The sequence below is a fragment of the Coturnix japonica genome, chromosome 27 (assembly GCF_001577835.2).
Source record: "Coturnix japonica isolate 7356 chromosome 27, Coturnix japonica 2.1, whole genome shotgun sequence".
In the NCBI taxonomy this organism is placed as follows: Eukaryota; Metazoa; Chordata; class Aves; order Galliformes; family Phasianidae; genus Coturnix; species Coturnix japonica.
Genome location: NC_029542.1, coordinates 2,174,828 through 2,199,717, shown reverse-complemented (window position 1 = coordinate 2,199,717; position 24,890 = coordinate 2,174,828). Strand labels below are relative to the sequence as shown.

Below are 24,890 nucleotides of genomic sequence, written 5' to 3'. Positions count from 1 at the left end.
CACTGAACAAACCACTTGTCAGAGCAACAAACCTTTTGACTTGGCTATAACTTCATCTTCTACCTTGAATATCAGTACACTCTCTCCTAGTATCATCAGCTGAGCTAATCATACTGATACTGTAAATTCAAATATCCCACGGGAGGACGGTCAACTCTGTAAACAACTCTAAGATTGGTTTTGTTCTGTGAAATTGAAATAGCACGACTAGCTTGTGTGAGAACACACGATCAACTCTGCAGTTTCCCTCGATCACATGAGATAGCTACATGGACACTGTGTGTGGTTAGGGGCCAGAAGATGAGATAAACATTTTACTCATCTGTTTTGGTACTAAGGAGTTTCTGTTGTCAGAGAAATGTAACACCTGGGGCTTGTTTTTCCCCTGTGGATCTCAAAGAAGATGACACACTAGAAACAGGAAGGAATATAAAATCCTCTTCTGCAGCAACTTATCCACCTGCAGCTCCCACCATGTTTAAATATGAGCTCCAAGAAATGCTGTGGCCCAGCCAACCTACCCAAGGTCACCCATGAAGTCAGAGGCAGAGTTTGAAGATCAACTCTCAAGCTGTGCTCTTTACAACACTGTCTTTAATTAAAGTGTGTGTACTCAGGTGCTGTGAGAGATGGGTAAGGATCAGCAAATACTCTCCCAAGAAAAATATTTTCAACTGAAATTATTATAATAAAGAGTGAAGGCAAACACTGGCAATAGCAAACTGGAAACCTTGCGTACACCTTTCAGAGGGCAGAATGAAAAGGAAAATCACACTGGAATTGCTTTGGGTGCATGAGGGGAAGGTGCCCTGCATACAAAAGGACAATCTATGGCTTGGAGCTGCCACCTGATTTTCCGAGTAGCTCTGCAGGGCTCATGTGACAGCACAAGCCAACTGGAGGGGAGATAAACAAGAGAGTGTGCTGTGTGGCTGCACTGAGTCACGGGAGCTTACTTTCACTCCTTCCGACCCAATGCCATGGCTGAAGGAAGCCCACGTCCCATTGGCAGCAGCCCAGCTGCTATTGTGGAAAGGCCACCATTGCTGGGCAGGAAAAGGAAGTCGACACTAAATCAATGTATATCAAAGGAAGCGAGTGGAAAAAAACACAAGTGCTGCCAGAATACTTAACAACTATTTTCTCTCCCTCTTTTTTTTTCGTAATAAAACTTATCTTTACTTCCCCTGAATTGGTGACAGCAGGCTCGAGGCCTGTCCACTTGAGAAGACAGGAACTACACAGATATATATTCTGCATGCAAACAGTTTCTGCTGAATGCTGCTTTCAGCTTTCATTTCATGATGTGTTATGAATAGAGAATTATCTCTGTTTGAAACACTAGAAAACAGGAGTACATTCTGTCTCCAAAATTAAAGATAGGAAAAGAGGAGGAAGGGGGAACTAACTTAAGGCTGAGCTACTGCCAAATTACCACCAAACCTCCAACAGAACTGCAATCCTTCTGGATCTCTTGATAAGGCAGCAGCCTGAAACTCTGACATGTTCAGTAAATAAAACCAATGCCGCCTTAATTGATGACAGGCTAATCAGAAAGCATCCATAAGCTGGCATCAGAGGAGAGAGCAACAGGGATACAGAAGAGGCCCCTTACTACTAACGCCATTTAGCCATGATAGACACTCAGTATGGTCTGTTAGCTTTGGCGTCACTATTTGGATACCTCAACATGCCAACAAAAGAGCAAGACTTTAAAAAATGAAATACTTTTGGCACTGAATCTGTCTGAAAAAAGAAATGTGGTGTTCAGACAAGCGTGGACACCACTGCTTTCCTTATAGGAGCAAGGAATGCTGCTCTTTTTATGCATATTGACATCAGACTATAATGGATGGGAAAAACCCTTTCTGTACCAGTTTTGGACATGTTTCTGATGATTTCAGCACTTCTCTATTTTGTTTGCTACTTCATAAGAGTAAACTGTGCAAAAGGGGATCAGCAGACTCTAGACAAGATGCAAGCAGACTTGCTAGACAAGTCTAGTACAGAGAACTACTGGTTTAGATCTTAAGCCCTTCTCTACTGAGCTTCTATTCAAGTATGCTTTGGTCACAGCAGTGTGGACTCTAAACTTGAGTTTAGAGCCATCAGTATGGAGAGAGACTGTTGGCTCCAATTTAACTGCACTCGTTATTTGACAGTACAATTGCTTCACAATATCAATCCAAAATCCAGTTAAGATCATGTATGAAGGTTAGTTAATCAAACTGAAGTACTCCTCCTCCATACAGGGAGCTGGTGTAGAACCTGGAAACAAAACAGCTCTGACATTGCCAGCTTCTAGCACTGCCCACGTGATTTGCAGCACCTGTCATCTGCAGTGCTGGGTCTGACAGGCCCTAAAATAGCTGTTCTAACAAATGCAACCTTGTTCTGCTTCTGCTTCCAGCAAATTTCAGCTTTTCTTACTTCCAAGGCAAAACTCATTTCCACACACCACCACCTCATGCTCTGGCCTTCAGATCCCTGCTATTGCTCACCTTCTTCTCGCTCTTTCACAGCTCACTGAGGTCTCACAAAGCAATTCCAAACCACGAAGTTGCAGGTGCTTCAGGCATTTCAGTTTTTCATATAAAACCATCACAGCTTTGAGCATCTTTCAACCACAGGTTTGAACAGTACTTCATAGTTATACAGTGAGATACCACAGAGAAATGAGCCAAATCTACCACAGGTAGAAACCATGGAAATAAAAATGCATGTCTGTGGCTGCTCTAAACCAATGTACTATGTGATGCATCCTGTGTTTTGTAAGGTGTACGCATGTGGTCAGAAAGTTCTTCCTGTAAAATCATGCACACAGTTAAGAGAACTGATAACATCTGTCAATTTACAGGGTGAGATTTAAAGTACAGGAGTCTTACGTGGACCTTCCCAATGAATGTGAACTCACTAAGCTAACAAACACAAAGGAAATAAGACAGAATTGCGTATTACTGACTCTTTTCATTCTGTCTCAGTTGCCTGTCCTATTTGCCCTGTGTGCTGCAGATGGGTTAATTACAAGTGGAAGGTAGGGAGGGCAATGGGGAGACAAGCAGTGGCAATTCCTGTGCTCCCAGTAAAATACTTCACTGAAGGAATGAAAACTGGTTCCAAAAATGGAATCTAGATTTCATGAAGTGAAATTGCCAATCTAAATACAAAAGCTTAACGGGCTCACGTAAGCTTTCCAAATTTCTAACCTCAATGAATCTGGCTTTTAGCACATCCCCTTTAGCAGCTCCTCAGCTGTTCAACAGCTTAGCAAGGAACTCTGAAACTTTCTACTACAAATGTATTAAGAGCTTTTCAACATGAACCGCCTTGTCCTAAAATGACCTTTCACTTTCTCATGGCTTTCATCAACTCTATACTGTAAATACTACTGTCCAAAAGAACACTTTCACCAAAAAAAGAAGTGGCAAAAATACTCACTGACAGAAAGGTGCCTGCTTCGGGGCTCTGGTTGCTGATAGGGTGTGTTCACATCCCCCACAGATTGGGAGGTTTTAATCCTGACTTGTTTGGGCAGTCCAGAATGGGGTGAAGAACTGGTCTGTTGGGTAAAATGAAAACAGAATAAAATGATACTGTGGAACTCAAGCAGTCTGGCTACAGTTTAAAAATATCGTTATGTTTAGTATCAAGAAAGTAGATGAAAACGAGTCTTAGAGCCTGATGTCTTATTACTTCATATTAATTCACGGGACACAAACAAGAAAGGCAGCAAAACAGGAAGCTTTGCAGTTATTTTGTGAAACAGGAGTCAAACTAGAGCATTCTATCCTATCTTCCAGCCTCAAACCAGACGCAGGATTTACAAGTCTCAGTGTTGTCTCCCAAGAGCAACTAACTGTGAAAGCAATGGGAAAGGGGCTCAGATCATGGACGAACTTACAATTCCTATCAGCTACTTCAGTCAGCATAGATAAACTGGGAATCTTGCACTCCTTCAGAAGCAGTTACCTACCAATTTGGTACCCTACAATTTCTAAAAGAGCAGTGACTACTCAGAGAGCCTAAGCAAAAAAACACTAGAATTTAAGAGCACAGAGGGTTTGAAGATACCAAGATGAATGCTTCCTTCATCCTTCCCTGAACCTACACAGACATAATGTAACTAAAGATCTTTTCTCTATGGTACCTTCATTTCATTCAAAACAGAAAGAGCAGTGAAAAGAGACACGTTATTTGAACAGGGCTGGCAAATGAGATGTGAGGCCATACATCAAAAAAGTACTGAACTGCTGCTCATTCAAAAAGCAAAACCCTTTGCATCCAGTCAGGAGGGAGCCTGATTTAAACTGCAGAAACTCTTGTCATGAGTACATTCATGGGAGCTGAATAAGGGGTGCACAGGTCACACTGTTTACGTGGACAGTCTGGCTTTAGCGCTCTGGGTGTTCAACTCAATCAGTCCTTCCCATTAGTTTCCAAACAGAGAGAAAGGACAAGAGCCTGAGTTTCTCGATAAAAGGAAAAGCACATGTGAGCCACAGCAAGAGGCACAAGGAAATTAATATAAACGATAATCACAAACACAGGCTCTCAGTACAAGTCACAGAGCTACTGCTGTAAAGTTAAGTTGGTTTATACACGTATTAGAGCCAAAGTCACAGCGTTACCTTTCCATCCCCAGAGAAAGAAAAAGAGCACAACCAAAACAAAATCTGCATCCTGTACTTCAGGAAAAAGAATGCTTCCCGCTCCCTCAGTGGGATGAGATCATGCAGCCAAGAATCCTCCTTCAGACTTGTGGGCTTTTGCTTTATCACATGGAGGACTCTCCTGTCAGACAACTAAGAGACGAAAAGGAAGTCGGAAGAGAGGGGGGAAACAGTGGCACTTAGTGAAGACTTCACTGTTTGTTTGTGCTTTGAGCCAAGGGGGAAAAAACAGCTAATGAAAGGACATGGACACAGCACTGGCTACTGGCTGGTGTAGGGATGAGACTTGCTGAGTGTTTACTGTAAGAAGGTTTTGGTGGCTTATGTAAAGTTTAGATAGTATCGTTTAACATCTGGTTTTTAGGCTTAAGATGCTGAATTTAAGAGGGCTGTAAAAGAACTGTTTCACTGTGTAATACCAGAAGCAGAGGCCACCTTTTGCAAAGCGTTTCCTGACAACACAGAGCAGTCTGACTACAGCAGGTCAGACCAAAGGTCTTCTCTTGCCAAGCATTGTCCTTGGAGCAGCCAGTTCCAAAGAACAGCACCCCTCCTCCCTACCCCCCCAATCCCCTTCCAGATTCTGGCACCCAGACACTTGGGAAACTGCTGTTAATAAACCCTGAAGATATTTGTCTATTAACATGAATTATCAATTTCAAAAATAGCAAGAAATGGATTTATTCTCCCGACAGCTCTAAGAATAATCACAGGTGTGATTATTCCGAGAGCCTGAGCTGACAGCCTGCAATCTTGAACAGAGATGCACATTCCAGATTGACAAGCCACGACCAGCAAAGCTTTCAAGACAGCACAGCATTTTGTGTCACGCTGTGCAAAAGAATTTAATAATTTGCAAATAAAATACCTAAGCTATCAGGCTCTTTGGCTTTAAAAGCTGTATGACATTAACTTCAAAAACAAACCTCAACACTTTCACTCCTCCTTTATTTCTCATGTTATGGTCTTTCCTGTTGAAAAGTGCAAACTACATTGAAACTCACTGTCACAGCCCCTTGTGATCCAAGACAGCAAACGCAATCAAATTCATCTTAGGTGTTTATATGCCAACATGAGCTTAAGAGCAACTCAGTTTCTATACAGTAAGACTGGATTCAAAGCAGTAAGCTATAGAGCTAAAAAAAAAATCATCAGCAGACTTCCCATCTGGAATGAAAGTGCTAATAGCTTGTCATCAAGAACAACTTGTGCTTTCTTAAAGACAAGCTAATTGTGTGCAGTTTTGACACTGTGTCATTAATCAAAACTAAAAGAAAACCCCTCTCTATGAACCAGACTCATCATGAGTTATCTGTATATAGTCACTGGGTACCCAGCATAGAACATCCTAATTACAGCTTCAAAATCTCTTTTCAGTGTTTTAGTTCCTAAACACCTGCTGTGAGTAGCAAAAAAAAGAACAAAAAACTCACAGAACAAACCCTAGAGGTAATTAAAATCAAAGAGAATAAATATATTCATGTGTATATCTGTGGAACAAAGCAATCTTACTAATTCCTATTATTCTTGGCTAAGACTGCCAGTTTTCAGAGACTCGATGGTAAAAACTTTCATCTTATTGCAGTTATAGAAGTTGTTACCTACATGGTTTCTGTCCTGAGAAAGCAGTAATATTCTAAGGCTTTTCACATTAGAGCTTCGGTCTAAGAGATCTACTGCTTTATCCAGGTCATCTTGGTTCTTCAAAGGAATAGAAAGCTGCGAAACAAACAAAAAAACAACATTAGAAAGGACAGTAAAAATGAATCTACTTCCCTAAGAGAAATTTAAAGAAACTATAAAGAATGAAAATAAAATCAGAATACTAGATAAGATCCCGATTGCTTGATTCACACACAAGCTTTCATCACAATACTCTCCCACTGTCTTTTTGTTCAGGGCTCTCCTTCACACCATCAGAGCTGTGGCTGACCCTATGCAAATTTCCAAGTTATCCAAGAACAAGCCAGAGTCAGGCCCCAGCCTCCCTGATGACAACAGTCTCAGAATATGTATGAATCCAGATCTAATGATCAATTGAAAGCAAGGTTTCACCTAAGAGACTAATACAGGGAAGATCTAGACTTTGAAAGAAGGGAATCAAAGAGGAGTTTAAAACTTGCTAGGAAAATCCCATAAAAATCTCCTCAGACACCCTCTGTTCTCACCCAACTCACAACTCAAAATGTGGATGCTGTTAATACTGAAGAACCACTTTTATTTCTGTTGAGCTTCTACTGGTGAATAAAGTTTGGCAACTCTTTCATTAGGGATGCAGTCCCTAACAATGTAAGGGCAACACCACAACAGAAAAGCAGGGAAAAGAGTGGTGAAAGCCTAAAATACTTCATCTTATTTTGCACAAACTACCCAGCTCCTCAGAGACAAATACATACTCCCTAAATGCATCTCCCAGATAACCCCAGCAGGAAGAAGGGAGGTGCTGATGTTAGTACAACACTGACATCAGTGTGATGCTCTGTCAGTACCAGCACGTCTTCCTCTGGAGCACAGAATTTGGGATGGAAATCTCTCACCTAAAGAGCCTATTACAAGTTTTGAGCACTGACAACCATGCTCTGTACCTCATTGTTCATGTAGTGGAGGTCCAGAGGCTGGCCAAAAGCTGTTTTCACTTTCTGTTGCACATCTTCATAGCGCACAGGACGGATAAATAGGATAATTCTGAAACAAGAACAGAAAAAAACAACACTGAAATCAGACATATATCTGACAAAGCAATCAAATTGGATGGCTGAATCATTCAAACAAAACAACCAATCACATTGGAACGTTTCTTTCTCAAGTAAGTAATGATTTTTTCTAACTCAAATTGATATTACATATCAAGGAATTCTTGAACTGATATTATTCATCAAGGGATTCTCGATCTCTGGTGCATTTGCTATTGGGTTGTCAAAATAGAAACTTCAACCTCAGTTTTATTCAACTAATGTTTGTAATAGAACGCCTTTGTCCCTGGAGAGAAAAATATCCTTTACTGAATACATTTCTTCCATGGAAGAGGATATAAGCCTTCCATTTATGTCGGCTTAAAGAACACCACCTCAAGCAGTAAACAAAAGCAAATAAGTTCAGTGAGAGTTGAAATAAAAGCAGCAGGAAGCCCCAAAAAACCAAGATGTTTTGATTTAAATACTCTGATACCTGAACTAAAAACACTTCCTAACACTTTCCAAAACGTGTTCCAACTGAGAGGTTTCAACAAACTTTTCCACTGCAAGTCAGCACTGAGCTCCTGACAGAAGGCATCAGCAGGACCCAAAGGCATCTGAACATCCTCATTCCCTGATTCTCTGCTTGCTTGCTCTGAGCCCAAACCTCGCAGCCCACTAACATCCTAGTCCTAACACTCAGCCACTTCACAGCCAGCTGAATGACACCGTGTCCTGATCTACACACACCAATGGCCTCAAGGAATCCACAATGGCAACAGCCACAGCTGCCCTCAGAAACCCTAATGAACACCATGGCACAGGCGTGCTTTTCAGAAAACAGTAGCAGGGCTTTCTTTGCTAGGTATTTATTACTCTTTTGCCTACATAGGAATAAAAACTATAATGCTTTAGGCTAAATTGTAAAAGGAAGTTCCAGGAAAGCTTCTAAAACTGTTTATTTTGCTGCAATGTTCTGCTGGAGGAAGTTGCCAAGTACTCAGAAAGTTGCTACCCTGACAGTCATTGAAAAAGATTATTTTATCACTCCTAGAATAATACCCAGTAAATAAAACATGCTGGGCCAAGAACTGAATGATTCAATGGTAACTCCTGCTTACAACCCATCAGACCTCATTTTAGCAAACCAATGACGTCCAGTGCTCAGCACCTTATTATTAATCAGTCCCTGTACCATGGTCATCAGCTCTTCTGCCTTGGAGCTCTTCTCCCCTCAAGCAATCTCCTCTCCACCTCCTTCCAAAATGCTTAATTTCCAGAATGTCCATCCACCCAACACGCTTGGTCAGCACTCAGTATCCTTGCACTGCATGCAGCTTTTGTTCTATATAGGTGTAATGTTAGATGGCTTTCCCAGTCACTGCCCAGGTAGGGTTCATCTTGTGACCAGACCTACAACATTCAGCAATCTAGAAATAATTGTCCCTGTTAAAAAATCAGCCCACAATAACATTTTCTACATATTAGTAAGAAACCTATCCATGAAATTACAGTACTCTGGCACTGTAATTTAGCTCTCAGCTGGACTGAAGTCCCTTATAAAGGCTTCCATTCTACACTCAAGGCATTAAAAAGCAGAGCTGTTCTCAGGTGCCACAAATTCTATTAGTTTAAAAAACTCTGTGCGCTCTTCTAACACAAAATCCTGGACTGCAGCATTTAAGGAGCCCATTCCTGCCTGACCACCTTAAATATTTGTGGTTAGATCTGGCAGCTCCTCTGAAACCAAGCACACACACTTACATTCTCGGTGCAAGCTTGCTGTCTGTAACTGCATACCACTTTGGGAATGGGGAATTCAGGCAAGCGTAGCTGCATAATTAGACTAATGCACAATCAACCTTTTCATTTTAACGTTACTTGAAGAAAAAGCTTTCTTCTCCCCCGAGCTCTGAGCCATCTTAAACGTGCCCTGGCAGAAGACACAGAAGATGACAGGACGGTGGTGACAAGAGTTTGCTTCCAAGTTGCCTTGTCACAACACAGCAGCACAGGAAGTTGTGCAGTCACACAATGCCTCCAACACTGTGCAGTGCTGAGCAGAGAGGGCTGACAGAAGCAGTGCCAGGTCCCAGCTAACACTGATTTAAAATCCTCCTCTCCTCTGCTCTCCTGTTTTAAGAAAAATACCTACTTTTGATAAAGCTCTCCTCCAATAGAGAACAAATCAGTGGCTTTTTGAGGCCAATGTTTGAAATTTCCAGGTGATCATTATATCTTCCCACTGATATAATATTTGCACTCCATCGCTTGCTCCAATACTGTGAGCTTTAACAAGCTCTGGCATCGCGCACTGAACTGCACTCATCAAGGTGAATGCTTCAAACTGAAGGCTGACCATGAACAACGTACTATGATCAAGAAGGTTTGAGTGCCTATTAACACTGTGTTTATTGCTTAGTTTCATTTCCAAACACTTACTAGCAGTCAAGGTTTAACACGATGCACTAAGTCAGGAACATCCCTTTGTACTTCACTAAGAAAACCTCACATACAACCACAGAGAGCTGAATTTTACTCCCTAGAAACAATACTGTAAACACAGAAAAGTGCTAATTCAGCCAATTTTCTTTCTTATTTGACAAAAAGAAAGTATCTCAAAACTGAGTATCAAAGAAACAAGGAAAGAAGTGAAGACAGACTTACCGCCTTTCCCCATTAAATTCAAACTTTATCCTTACTTCATTCTGTATAAGAGAAAGAACTAAAGGTTAGTTCACAATGAAACTCTGACCAACAGCAAATATAGCAAATGAATGGCCCACACGATGGTTTTAAGGCCCAAACACAAAACAGGTAATTCTGTGATAGCAGCAGGCATTGACTCCTCAGAAAGTGAACCAGAACACAACAGATGTGGCCACATTCTGCATGGAAGCTGAAGTAGATGATGGACAATTAAGAGAATGAGATGTGAACACAGCACCGTGAGGAATGCAGAAATTGCTAAGGGAGAAAGAGAGGGAAAGGGGTAAAAACAAAGTTGTAATTTCTATTCATTGTCATATGGAACACACAGATTTTAATGATAAGGAAAATTAATCTATCTTAAAACACTGCATGACAAAAGCCTGAAATACCATCCAACTGCACATTCACCTGAACTGAAGCTCATTTTCTTTGTGAAGTCTCAAGGTGTGTTTTTTTTTGTCATGGCAGAAAAGAGACACATGCAGGGAACAGATGACATCCTTCATACTGCAGTCATAGTCTTTGCTATTGCTAAAACTCAGCTCCTGGACTCAAAGAGCGATATCACAAATAAGCAAACCACGTGTCACCTCTGAGAGCGCAAAGGGGATCTCATCCCTCTCTGGCAGATGGTTAAACACACTGACTGCACAACCTGTGTGTTTCTCTGCAAACTCAGAAGATGCTGCATGACACGGAAGAGTCAACATGCTGAACTTTCAACTCTGGAGCTCAAAGTTCAGATCCCAATTTAGGCTGCAAAGATAAAAATAAAAGGGAAAAAATCTGCTCTGATAAGACTCAGTAATTTCTGCTGCACAGTTTGTGTGATTGGGGTGGATGAAGCCATCTGTGAAAGCCTCAGACAATAGGCAATCACACATCTAGGAACTTCAAAACAAATGTGGCCAGGAAATGCTCTTCAGTGAGAGGAAATATCTGGCAGGCCTAGTGGACAAGAATGCAGTTCAAAGGGACCTAAGCAATCACTGCCTGTACACAGCATTCCTGCAGCACCATAGGTACATAATGGATCACGACAAACGAGCTCCCCGATTAGAGCAATGATAACCTGCAGGTGGCTAATTTGCACATCAGCTCTACCAAAGACATTCTTTTAGATGTGGGAAGGAAGACAGCAAAATGAAGCAAATTTCAGAGAAGTCATTTTAAATTGAACAGTAAAGGAAAAATGCAGCAAAAAGTGTAGGAATAAAAAGCTATAAATGATGTCCACCAGTCAACTATTGACGAAACATTCTTTTCTGGAGGGAGGAATGATCCCTTTATAAATGGATTATCTGGGAAGGAAGGCTCTCAATTACCTTCCTATATCCTATTTGAAGTAGTCTGGTGTAAGTGAACTAAATGGATCTGTTTGGATGAAATTAAATGACAGCCATTTCATAGATTAAATTTCTGACCTCGAGATGAGTTCTAGGTTATGAAGCAGCTAAGTGACAAAGTTCTCACTAGTCAAAATTAGGCAGCACTAAAAGATCTTCAGGGCTCTACAGAAACCATTTCTCCACCTGCTGGTATCTGAACAAACTAAAATATCCTTCTCACCTCCACTGCACCCTTTCAAACTCATAAGCTGTAACAAAGAGAAGGGGAGAAGTGCGATGATAGGTATTGACATCATCTGGCACCTATCTCCTGATTGTGCTTTCCAGAAGGATCACACACCGGCCATTTGTGTTCACTATCCAAAGATCTAAGGAGAGGAATTCAGTGATCTTAGTGTTCACATTTCAGAGAGAGCCTGGAACAGTTGCTGTCTAGCACTGTGCATTTCCTTTGGAAGCATGGGGAACCTATCGCCCATACAAACTGCTTTTTGAAGCAGCTCCCATAAACTATCCAAAGAGATGAGCAAGAAAACAAATCCAAGTTTGGGGTTTTAGTATCCCAGTTCTATGATGTGGTATCATAAAGACTGATTACAGATTTTGATTTAAGACTTCTCTGAATTTACATTTCAACATGACTTGGAAAGGGTTCTGCACTGCTCTATGGATTCGTCCAGCACACTCAAGGAAATCCCAGATCTCAGCTGAACAAAAAGATTACAAGCAGACAAAGCACAAGAAAGAGACAGACACGTACTTTACAGCCTGCTCCAGCAAGCGTAAGCCTGTAATAAGCATGTAACTGGAAACAGTTATTTGACTGACATAGGCAGCTTCTCATGTTAACCTCAATCCAACTGCAGTTAACTTGATTTAATTCTTTAAGACACTACTGGACGAATGCTTCTAAACTGAAACCATTGAATTTAAATTGAAGTATTTCAATCAAACAATAAGCAGCATATACTGCCACAGCTGGACTAGTCTGCCTTGTCTTTCTACCAGAAAGAAAACGTAATAGTTTACTAGAGACTTTTTTTTTTGGGTAGAGAAATGTAAAATAAACCCAAAAAAGCTTTGAAGTATTGATGCTGCCACTTATTACCTTGAGACAAGTATTTCATTTGGAAAATGGATTTTGCAGCCCCATACTCATATAAGGGCTACTTTCATTTCTTTCTTCACATGACACATCTGGGTAACTCCAGCCAATCCTCCCCACCAAGGAGGATGCTGTCTCTATTCAGACACCTGTAAAGAGCTGCTTCCTTTTTCACACAGGCAAGATTTATTACACTTTAACTAAAGCCAGACCTCTCAGAGAATCCCCTCTACTGTTCTTGAATCAAGTTCAGTCTGACTCACTTTTATCAGGCTCTTCATTCTGAATTCATATGCAGTCTGACTCATGTGAAGATGAGACATTAGTTCATTATCCAACAGATTGCTTTATGCAGCTTTAACCTGCAGTGACCCTCTGTTGAATCACAAGTTGAAATACTTGTTTCCCTTTCATCATTACTGCTTCTCAGTTCTCTGCTTCCTTCTCAGTTTAAGTATTATTTCCACTACATGGAGAACCACATGCTACTACTATAGAGTCAGTAAGGAAAAGCTCTCCTGGCCCTCACATCTACTGAAATGAATCCTGTAAAAGTTGCCACACATGATTTTAAAACGTTTTCCTAATTGATAATCACTAATATTGAATAGGAAGCAAACTTTCTTACCGGAAGTTTTTTTTCTTCCACTGCAGAGGCACACTGGTTTGTTATTGCAGGGTTGCCCAAGAGAGGTGGACTGCTGGCATTGTGTTTTTTCTTAAGGAATAAGAAGAAAACTCGTTTAAATAAAAAGGCACTACAGACCAGAAAACCACTTCTTCAGTTTCTTAGCTAATCTACACAGATCAAAACCCATCAGAAACGCATGTAGGAGGAAGATGGAATGCTGAGACATTGCGAAACATCCAAACTGCACCTTCCTTAGGCCATGAAGGTAAATAAATGAACAAAGCTACCACGCTGGCAACACCTGAGCAAGAATAGGGATTGTTCACTTGTGATGCTAAAAGCACATGGCAGAATGCAGACAGCAGGCCCACTGTCAGCCTGCTCTGTCCCTCCTGTCCCCGCTCACCGATTCCAAGCACTCATTAAACATCCCTTTACCTGTTTGTTGGAGTGAGCAGTGTCTTTATTCTTCATGGTATCAAACCCAGTCAGTCTGTGACGTCGGCTCATCTGGAGGGCTACCAGGTCCTTCATGATGGAGTTCAAGGCCTCTTGTTCGTCTGCAGGACACAGGAATTTCGATAGTGAGTACCTTGTGTGAGCATTGACTGTAACACTTCTCCACTGGGTTTCTGCTGGCTCACAGAAAGACGACTCTTTTTTTAAGAGATCTCTGCAAACACACTGTAATTTCATTTAGTCATAGAAAAAACAAACAACCTAAGATCCTGAAGTAGTAAATAGACCAATTTTAAGTCACTTGTCTAATGTCACAGGAGGATCTGTGATGGATGCCAACTTGAAGGTGTTTTAACAGCCACTGAAAATAATCCTCTGCTTCTGCAAGAATAACAATCCTGAATTACTTGATGCTGCATAGAAGGGAAATAAACCAAATTTGGCACATGAAGTTTGGTTGTAATGGGACAGGACCAGACACTCAGGACCAGACAAGTCAGCAGGGACTTAGTGAGACATCAGATTCCTCCTTTATCTCTGAGGTCCTTAAACGTATGGGTTTGATGGGTCTGAGTTGAAATGAGTGTTTTTTGGCTACACATCTATTCACAATTCAGGACACTGATTTGGATGGGTAAAGGTGTTCATTGGAAAGTGGAGCAGTTGCTGGACACTCATTGGCAGACCTGCTTGCTCCTGCATTTCTCTGTGAAGGTGACTCACTTGGAGTAGTTGTTCCTCCAGTTTCACGTCACGCATCTGCTCATGTCTCTCAATAAAGGCAGCTTATGTTTTATGCAGAAGACTGGATTCAAAATTAAACAATGTCTGAATAGCAAATGAGATCTTTGCAATGCTTAAAGATGACAGATGTGGGATGTACTTCTAAAGCATGCAGGAACTAATGCTACCAACATTCAGAAGCAAGAAAACAGAAAACAGAGCTGTGTGTAAGGGGGTATCATCTAAACTCATCCCAGCCAGAACAGAAACGACACTGGCTTTCTCCCCAGTTCCTGCCTAGAAGGTCACTCAGTGCTGCAAGGAGCAGCAGTGCTTCCACTGCACCTTCACCATGTGCTGCAAGGCAATGCAAGCCCTCCTCTGCTTAACTTTTCCTGAGAGGCAGCTTTATTCCTCCCCCAAAGGTAAGAGCTATTGTTTAACCATTAGAAAAACAGGACTGTACTCCCATTAAACCTCTTCTAGTTAATTTAAACCCAGCCTTCTTGATAGCATTGGAGCTTGATGCTGCTCTGACACGCTGAAGGGACACAAGGTGAACAACAGGAGGCATTTTCAATCCAAGCAGCATGTTTGAGCTCATTCTGGAACCTCTTCATGTGTAGCAGACCAGATACCAGAGTTCCCCAGCTCTGGGGCTTCAAGGGACTATTAACAAACAAATTCATGGTTTCAATGATTCTGATCGTATCAGGAATCAATAAATGCAACACAGCGCTGCTCAGAGCTGAAGCTCACTTTGGAGCCCACACTCTGAGATCTTGCATTCACATTTGCTCCCAGCATCACTGAGAAAAAGCCTATTATGGGCTACTACGGGATTTCGACAAGGCACTGTAGCATTTATTAAGAGATAAAGCTGATCAGGTTATATAAATTCAAAGATATGCTCGAGCTGATGTGAGCGCTACTGAGCACTGCCATCAGAACAGCAACAACAAGCAGGCCAGGCTGGAGATGGGGATGGAAAGAACTCTCCCATCCCATTTGCCCCAAATCGCTGCTTTCCAAGACAAGCCAGATGGGACAATAACTACACTGTCTCTTATAGCAGGGGTGTAAGTAACATAACCAAAAGAAGAGGTTGCTTTTGAAGAGCACTTCAGCCAAAGGAAATAATTGCTAGGATCCATCTCAGCACTCCGTAACCCCTTGTGGGAGAAAAATGTGAAAAAAAGGTTGTGAATGAACCATAGAATGGTCTGGGTTGGAAAGGCCCACAGTGCTCATCCAGTTCCAACCCCCTGCTATGGGCAGGGTTGCTAATCACCAGCCCAGGCTGCCCAGAGCCACATCCAGCCTGGCCTTGAATGCCTGCAGGGATGGGGCATCCACAGCCTCCTTGGGCAACCTGTTCCAGTGCGTCACCATCCTATGGGTGAAAAACTTCCTCCTAAGATCCAAGCTAAACCTCCTCTGTCTCCATTTAAAACCATTCCTCTTGTCCTATCACTGCCCACCCTCACAAACACCCATTCCCCCTCCTGCTAATACACTCCTTTCAAATACTGGAAGGCCACAATGAGGTCTCCCCACAGCCTTCTCCTCTCAGCACAGCATGCTTTTTATTTTTTTATTAACAAAAAAAATGTTTTCAACCTTACATCTGAACGCTTCCCCTTTTACCTCCCTGGAGCATCTCCAATTTACTCTCATTCCTTCCTCTTGTTTGGTATTGAGCATAATCTTTGAGCAAGGCAGCCAATAGGGGCTGCACCTCCGCATAACAAACCGTGACAACGATGGAGTGGTGAACTGCTGAGCTCCCAGCACCCAAGGCACAATGTGAGGAGCAGGGATGCAAGTTTTCCACTACAGCACAGTTTGGGTTTGGCTGGCTACCAGGAGGATGAAGAAGAGCTTGTCTTGGCAGACGGTCAGGGTTCCTTTGGGCAAGCAAAACAGCTATGAAAACAGCTTCTAACTGGGTGCTCATAACACGGAATCAAGTCAATCAAAGAATACGTTTATGAATGAGAAATTGGTCTGAACACCATGGCACCTCACTCCAAAACAAGGAGCAGCAGTTGAGATGCACTCACAAGCTGTTGGTGCCAAAGCCCAGGCTGTGCTCACGTCGGCTGATTTTCAAAGTCTCTCATTTGCTGGAGGAAGTGGGCAGAGAAGACACGTGTCCGAGCAGCTATCTGCCTCCTATCACAAAATCATATCACAGAATCACATCATGGAATGGCCTGGGTTCAAAAGGACCACAATGTTCATCCATTTCCAACCCCCTGCTATGTGCAGGGTCACCACCCAGCAGCCCAGGCTGCCCAGAGCCACATCCAGCCTGGCCTTGAATGCCTGCAGGGATGGGGCATCCACAGCCTCCTGATGCAGGCTGCAGCTTAGATGTGCAACTACTTACTAGCTCACTTGTGCACTGACACAACTCTGCAACGTGAAACTCTTCATGGCAGCACCTGGGTAGCAGCAGAACCCCCTGGTGAGCAGGAAGGGTCGCAGCACTGCTGGGTGCTCCATTCACCTGCAGGCAAGCACTAATGCTATGATCTTACAGCACACAGCCACGCTATGCCACGCAGCAGCAGGTGGAGCTTATGTGATGTTAGTATCACAGACTGGGCTACCATCTCCCTCAGACAATATACAGAAGAGAATTCATCCTTGTTTTGGTGGGAAACAGAGTATTTATCATTTTTTAACACAAAATCGGTGTGAAATACACATTTGCCAAAGGAAGAAATGTTTCCATTCAGGACAACATTGTGATGGATTTAATGTTACCAAGCATGAATACTTCTTTCTTTCCATCCAAAGAGAGGATTTGCACAGATTGGCTTTAAGGGAGTATATGCAGCAGCATCACATTAATCACACAATGCAAAAGTTATTAGGAATGAAAAATAAGCAATTTTGGAAGCTCACTGAAGGACCCTTTGCTGCTACGTCTCCAGTAGGTCTGGGAAACACAGCTCTGCTTTGTGCTCAAAGATGTTGTCCAGGAAATGCTTCTCATGTTTGAAAAACTACACTCACGGGTTTTCTACCATCGGATAAAGGGGAACTGCTGCTCACAGAGAAAACCCTTCATCCTCATAACGCGTTTATTTCCACGCGTACAGGGTTTGCTCCACGGGGTCGAGCAGGTCGGTGTGTTTGCAGTGGTACAAAACAGGAATAGGGTTAAAGAAAAACAAACAAACCCCAAAGTAAAAGCGTCTGCAGAGTGCAGAAAAGCCTGTAAACCTCTATGATCCAGGATGGTATTTTATATAGCATGATAATAGAAGGCACTAGAAGTTGTTTGAGAAAAGCAAACACACGCATTTGTTATCTGCTGCCACCAACAGCGATGCTGCTGGCTATTCTGCCAGCAGAACCAGGGGCAACGAGCAAGTTTATTTCAAACAGAAAACTTGGCCTGAAGGTTTAGAAGAAAAAGCTGAGCATCCCTATGGAGCTGGGATATGTATCTGAGGTTCTTCACACTGAGAAATTCCTCACACTGAGGATTGTAGCTGGCATTGACCGACCCTGGGCTCAGCCCCCTCCCTCCCCCAGCAGTGGGGGCTGTCACTGCACAGCGCCAGGCAATGAGAGCTAAGGGAAGGAAGTGACACAGGCAGGAAAGCAGAGCAGGCCGGGGAGAGCCTCAGCAGCAGGACTGCAAGGAGCACTTCACTCTGGGCCTGAGTGCTGCTCCTCCCCTCTGCTTCCCACATACACTCACGTTTCTCTGTATTAGAAGCAAGTGAGCCTATTGCTGCTGAGGAGCTCTGTTTGGAAAGCACAGGTTTGGAAATGACTGCCCTTTCTGCGAAGTGCCAGCGAGCTGTGGTTCTATCAATGGAGCTCAGCAACCTGCAACACTGACCTCTCAATGGCAGCACTCATCTGTCAGAGAATCTCATGAGAAACAAGGTGGGAGAAAGCTCAGGGTCACAGCAAAACAGTCTCTAAAAGATCTGCTCACAACAGCCTAATGAGTTTGGATCTCTCCCTTTGCAAGCAATCAGTATTGCCATTACAACACGACCGTGGAACTGTTCTTCTTCATCCCGTGCTCACGTGTTTATCAAGAGGCATCCAACAGCCCCACAAAGCAATTCCATGGAAGCTCTGCACCCTCCTGGTTGGCTGCTGTGAGTTCTGCACCATCAGGTTGGCTCCTGCAGAGATAACACTGCCTGGGGAACACCAGACATCTCTCTTTAGAGAAGAGGAGCCCACTTATAGACCTGCCCATCTACTGCATTTATACAATAGGCATTTCTTGTAGGTCTTGCTGTGCCTGGGATCGTCTCAGGGCACAAAGGGAACGGAACATCCTGCATTTGCTTGGAGTGACGTTTGCAATGCAGTTACAATATAAAGAAGTGAACATATTACATGCACAGACTGAACGCTGAGGGAGTCCCACAGCACCAAACTTGGAGGAAGAATCAAAGCTACGGCCCACAAAGCGCTGCAGGTAACAGCAGTGATTCCCCTGCCAGCAAATGAGTCAGTTCTGCTTTACAGAATCACAGAGTGACCCGGGTTGGAAGGGACCTCAAGGATCATGTAGTTCCAACCCCCCTGCCTAGCAGGGCCACCAAACATACACCTTTACTAGATCAGGTTGCCCAGGAGACCCCATAGATCCCCACAGAGACCCCATAGATCCCCATAGACTCCATAGAGACCCCATAGATCCCAACAGATCCCCATAGAGACCCCACAGATCAAGTTGCTCAAGGCCCCGTCCAACCTGATCTTGCTTTAGAAAAACTACATCGTTTACCGCTGAAAAGCAAAAAGTGAATCGGGTACCAACACCACAAAGCCCAGCCCGACTTTATAAGGCCAATATCGAGGATTTAAGACCCCCCAGCCCGACTTTCTAAGCCCAACATCCAGATTTAAGGCCCCCCCGGCCGTTCCCCCCCCTCCCTCAGGCGACGCCCCGTCTCGTCCCGCCCCCGCCCCTCATCCCAATCGCGGCCCAGTCCTGTCCGATCCTACAGCCGCCCCCATCCCGCTCACCCCCCGTTCTCACCCATGGTTGTGGGCTCTGGGCCCGCTCCGTGCGGGCGGCGCGCTGTGGTACGCTGCTGTCACCGCCGTCTCTCCATGGCGGCCGGGCCGAGGGGGAGGGCTCAGAGCCGCCGCCACATTCCCAGGCCCAAACAGCCGCCTCCTTCCGGCGGCCCCGCTCCGGGCTGCGGGTTGTGGGGCCGGGACTCGGCCGGTGCCGGTCTCTCCCCACCCGCCGCCGGCGGCACCGAGCGACCGGGCCGCGAGCAAAACAAACCGCTCGGCCGCCACCGCGCACCCGCCGCCGCCGCCTGCCAATCACAGGGGCCGACCCGCCGCTTTCAGCCAATCAGCGCCGCCGAGCCACCCACCCGACGGCACAGCCCGCCAATCGGCTCGCCGCTCAGACAGTCGCCAGCCAATCGTTGGGGGTCGTGCTGCTCGCTGCGCTGACCCCGCCTCCTCGCCCGCCAACGGAGGGGACCGGCCCTCAGCCGGCTGCCAATCAGAATGACGGGCGGCAGCGAGGCCCCGCCCACCGCTCGGACTGCGCCGCTGGGTCCTAGTGCCCACCGCTCCCGGCTCTTCTCCCTAAGGGCTCAATATGGGATGGGAAAGGCAAGGGGAAGGGGGAAAAAGGCAAGGGGAAGGGGGAAAAAGGCAAGGGGAAGGGGGAAAAAGGCAAGGGGAAGGGGGAAAAAGGCAAGGGGAAGGGGGGAAAGGCAGGGGGGAAATGGGGAAAGGCACGGTGCCTTTGTTGAAGTTACTTGGTATGAAAGTAAATCCACATGGATGAGCTTTAGGTACACGAGGCTGGAGCTCACTCAACCCCTCTCCTTTCATTTAGGGGTTCATATTAATGAGGATGTGGTTGTTGTGTCCTTAGAAATAGAACTGCTCACCTGTGCCATTCATTCACCTGCTGATGGGCTCCTGATGGCTCTTCCTCCTTTAACATTCCCAGCTGCCACCTCCCCTTGTGCCCATAAAGCAGAAAACATCCCTGCTAAACACAACACAAACATGCCATGAGACAGATATTAGGGCAAAGAACTGCTGTTCCTGTCCAATCTAAGCTAATAATTCTACCTCAAGCTCCATAAATCAACTCATCTTCTAAAAACAGCAGCCAGCCTTCAGCTGCTCTGCCCTGCTTCCATTCCACCTTGGGGGTGTATTTGGCATAGCAGAGGGGTTTTGTTTCATTAAGAACAAGTCCAGCTCTCCTTCCTCAATGCAATGATGGCCACCCTGCTGCTGGGAATCCCACCTTGAGCAGATGGCTTCAGCAGCTGCTTGTCTATCCAGCAGACATCTAACAGCAAGCGTGTTGTTTTCTAAATGTTTTCATGTCTGAGAGGCTGCATCAGCTGGAAAACACAGGAAGGAAAACTGGATTGGAAAGGAAAAATTGCCTAAAGTGAGGGCCAGGAAGAGTTCAGGGCATCACCAAATCATGATGATGTTATCTGGGATAATGAAAAGATCCTGCTACGCCAAATGAGACAGACAAATCAATCTGTAAAGGAATGCTTAGATCAACAGATCTGAGCCATCAAGGGCCAGAAGCTGTGCACAGAGCCAATCATCTCAGCCCTGCCTTTGGTTTTGGAGCAGAGGGTTTCCACACATATCACCTTCAAGTTCCCATCCGAAAACACAGCCCAACATTACCAGTGTTTAGGCTCATTTTTAGCATCTCTTGTATCACTCTGAAATTACAAAACTCTTTCTAGTTTTCCTGTACATTCGTGCCCAGCTGTTTGTTTTCATGCCAAGATTATCCTTTCACTTAAATTATCCTTTCCTCTTCCCTGGTGTTTTCTCTCTAAATACATCAAGAAGATAATCATATCCCATTTCAGGCTCCACTTTAATAGATGAGTAAGCCATTTTAACTCTTCTAATAACACAGTCTCTGTGGTGCCTTCCTGGTAGCCTTTTTTTGGGCCTCTATTCTAATTTTAGTTCTCTTTTATATGACAGCATCATCATATTTGCCATTAGACCAATCTTTCTAAATGCATTTTCACACTCACTGCTACCATTTAACTACTAAATAAATCCAGCCTCCTTTCCTTCACATCTACATTCACAGCTTCACACTTTCTGCTGCTGAATTTCACCTCCTGCCTGTTTCTCACTCTTCAAAGCCATCAGTTCCCTAAGATGTTCTAGTTCCCTTGTATTAGGAAAGCTCCCCACTTCTGTTCATCACCACATTTAATTATCACACTTGATTCTTTTTCTTGTGTGCCAAGGTCATTATAGAAAGGTTTTAATGATTAATTGCAGCACTAGAAGTGGAGAAACTCAGGATTAATTCCCTAGTGCATCAGCTCTGATGTCAAAACACACTATAGTCACTTTACCCTTCAGTATTTTCATCTGTCTTCCAATTCTTCCATGTTTTCATACAAAATGCTCAGCCAAAGTCCTGCTACATGAAACCCACTGAAGCCCTTTGTGCAGAAAGCTGCTTTACTTAAACAGATACCAGGCTTGCTAGTTGCTACCCGTGTCAATGAGCCAGGAGACCCCAGCAGATGGCAGGAGATGGGCACCCCAGTGCAATGTGCCCCTTCCATCCCCAGTTAACCAGAAAGCCTGGATTTCACTGAAGCTTTTTTCTTCCTTTGAAAACAGAACGATTTGTCCTTAATGGTTCATTACTCCACACACCTATCTAGCCTGACACACACACACAGGCAGACAAAAACTGCTGTTTTGCATCTCTATTCTCTTTTTAGAGACATTATCACAACACTGCCTATATACAAGTGCCATTAGGCTGTTTGAGGGGGGGGCACTGCAGACTTCCCTCCTCACATTATTTTTCCTGGACAAGCTGCTGTACCTTTCCTGAACTGCAGCTACATTTCTACCATGGAAATTTAGCAGGTGCCCATTTAATATATCTTCAGGGGTAAAGTAAGAATAATTCTTTTTTCACTTTTACTCCCTGCTTAATGCAAATTTTCAGCATAAAAATGAGGTTATTCATTTTACAGTAACACCGCAGTACAAGATGATAGTCTGTGGTTTTCCACCCAGATTTGCCCACATCCTTTTCAAGCTGCTTTTTTCCAGAAAAGAAGCTTCATTTCTGTAAACAGCAACAACAAAGCACACTTAATTCAACATAAAGTTGTTCAGACTGCTTGAAGGTATCTTATGTATCATCAGCATAGGTATTCACCCAGACTCCCCAGCAGCATCCATGTTCATAGTGAGCTCATTTGTTTTAAAGGAACTTTACAGAGGTGATTAATGCTGTCACACTGCAAAAAAGGAAGAAAAGGAAATTAATCATGAAAACAGGGATTACGAGAGTGCTGCACAGAGCCAGTGACTGGTTAGAAGTTGCACAGGAAGACTGGAGCAGCCCTTTGGGATTCAGCTCCTGGCATCTTTTCCCAAGCTCTTAATCGTTGTGCCATCATACGTTCTATTCTGGTAGCACTTTCTGAAGCATACCTGTCTGACTCAAAGAGCATCCTCTCCTTGCTATCAGATGTACTATTTCTTCTTTCCTTCCTGTTTCCCTTCTTGTTTAGGTACACACATCCTTCCTGGAGAGCTTAGCAGTCTCCAGGCTGAGCGCTGTCTCATACCAAAACTTCCTTATTGTAGATCTCCACAGCCAGAGAGTTGTGCAAAGGAGTAAATTGGTGGAGAAAGAGAAGAAAAAACTTGATAAATCTTCAGATGATGCAGAAAAGCATTCTGAAATCCTGACAGGAATCACCTCACTGGTTCCAGGCTGTTCTCATTTTGTTAATGGGTGTTCTCAGCATTATGGAAACCCTGACTGCAGTACTAATGGAAAACTAACAGAACCAGCATTGTGATCCAGCTTCAGGACAGCGAGACGCAATGTGAACTGGCCAAATCTCACCTCCAGTAGAGCACATCAACTACATGAAGCTCGGCTTTAAAAAGCATGCCTGGTTCTCCCCTTCCCCAGCCCTAGAAAATCAGCTGGTACCTGTCCGATTCTGCTGGCCAAACCACGTCTGTCCTCCTGCTGTCAGCACTCCAGCAGAGGGGGCTCTGAAGCTGTCTGGTTAAAAAGTAGGAGACACTGTCGTGGAGCGAGCAAAACTGAAGGGAAGGAAGAGGGGGAAGGATGTTAGAAATATTACATGCTTCTAGATGATGACTTGCTTCTGAGCTGGCAATCTGGACCACATATGGAGCAGCACAGGAAAAAAAAAAAGCATGAGATTAAAGCACAATCTTGTTACAGTCACGCTGTATTATAACTATTCTGTTACTGTTGAGGACATCTTTAATTTTCAAGTATTTTCAAGCCACTTACTGATCACTGATTAATTAAAGTGCTTTTCACTTACAGCTCTTAACAGCTGTACCTTGTCCAGGGTCTCACAGCAAGTCAGCCAGCCATACCAGATGTCATCTGTTCCTTAGGGTAGAGAATAGAACCTCCTGTTATTTCATCTCTACACGAATTCTTCCTCAGGACTTAATGACACCTATTTTGCCACACTGACAAGCAGCCTGTTTCTCTCATCATCTACCAGCTCCTGTATTTTTGCTCTGGTATGTCCAATTTGCAGGAGTTGTCGGTAGTTTTTCCCACAGGACTTAATTAGGACCCAAACGGGTTGCTTCCAGCTGTGTTTTATAGACTTCTAGTCTACATCACTGAAGAGACTGTGTGTCTATAGGAACAGGTGGATTTGTGTGGTTACTGCTGAGTGAGCCTCCACATCCTAATCAGCTGAAACCTTTTAGCAACCCACTGGTCCTAATGAAGGGAATAGATGGCAAATCAGTGACAACAACAACAACACGGTATGTAGATCATCACAGAATGAGAAAGACAGGTTGAATCCCTTCTGCAGGAGGGGAACTTGTTGTTGCATTTCCCATGCTGGATAAGGAGAAATTTAAAGCATTTATGCTGGACAGAAAGGACAGACTTAAATTTGACTTTAAGCAAAGAAAAAAATTGGCTTTACAATGTGTGCTACTTTTCTGCTTTAGCTACTTCCATACAGAGATGGAGATTTTTTGTCAGCTTAAAGTTAACACAGATAAAGCAGGTACTTCTCAGCACCTTTGAAGTCCAGCATTAAGTATTTGCTGCTTGAGACCTGCACAAACTCCAACTGACTTCAAACAGATGTAGGTGTGATACTATTTGAATGCATGTTATTTACCTTTATGAAGAAGAAAGCACATTCCTTCAAGCTGAAAGCTGATGCAGAGCACCTCAATATTGAAAGCAGTAGCTGGAATTTGGCGTACAGCAATTTGACTTCTTTGCTTTCATCCATTGGAGTGGAAGCTGAGGAAATGTCTTTGTGTTTGTGCTTCAGAATTCACCATGAAACAGATCAAGGATTTTGTAAATACATTTCTAGGGTAAAGACAAACAATTCTTAGAAGGAAAGCATCGTATCCAAATATGGATTAGTTAGAGTCCATATATAGCTTAAAAAACAGCACAGCATCTTTGCAGGCAACTCTTTCCATTGTGGTCACGAAGCTTACAAAGCTTTTGTTTCAAAGTTAGTACACAAAGAATTAGAGAAG

At 43.7% G+C, this 24,890-nt stretch overlaps 1 protein-coding gene across 4 annotated transcripts in view; it reads right to left on the bottom strand.

Moving 5' to 3' along the window:
- Positions 1-19,640, bottom strand: part of MAP3K3 (mitogen-activated protein kinase kinase kinase 3) — a 44,685-nt gene extending 25,045 nt beyond the window's left edge. For 2 of the 4 annotated variants that reach the window (XM_032449407.1, XM_032449408.1), the window contains exons 1-7: positions 19,351-19,640; positions 13,581-13,702; positions 13,140-13,229; positions 10,013-10,053; positions 7,256-7,355; positions 6,276-6,389; positions 3,439-3,559 (exon numbers count right to left, since the gene is read on the bottom strand). In XM_032449407.1, the coding sequence (XP_032305298.1) occupies positions 3,439-3,559; positions 6,276-6,389; positions 7,256-7,355; positions 10,013-10,053; positions 13,140-13,229; positions 13,581-13,702; positions 19,351-19,354 (592 nt within the window). In that variant the 5' untranslated portion in view covers positions 19,355-19,640. The remainder of the gene's footprint in view (positions 1-3,438; positions 3,560-6,275; positions 6,390-7,255; positions 7,356-10,012; positions 10,054-13,139; positions 13,230-13,580; positions 13,703-19,350) is intronic. The other 2 variants (XM_015885659.2, XM_015885660.2) reach the window with 1 other exon arrangement.
- Positions 19,641-24,890: the final 5,250 nt, after the last annotated feature.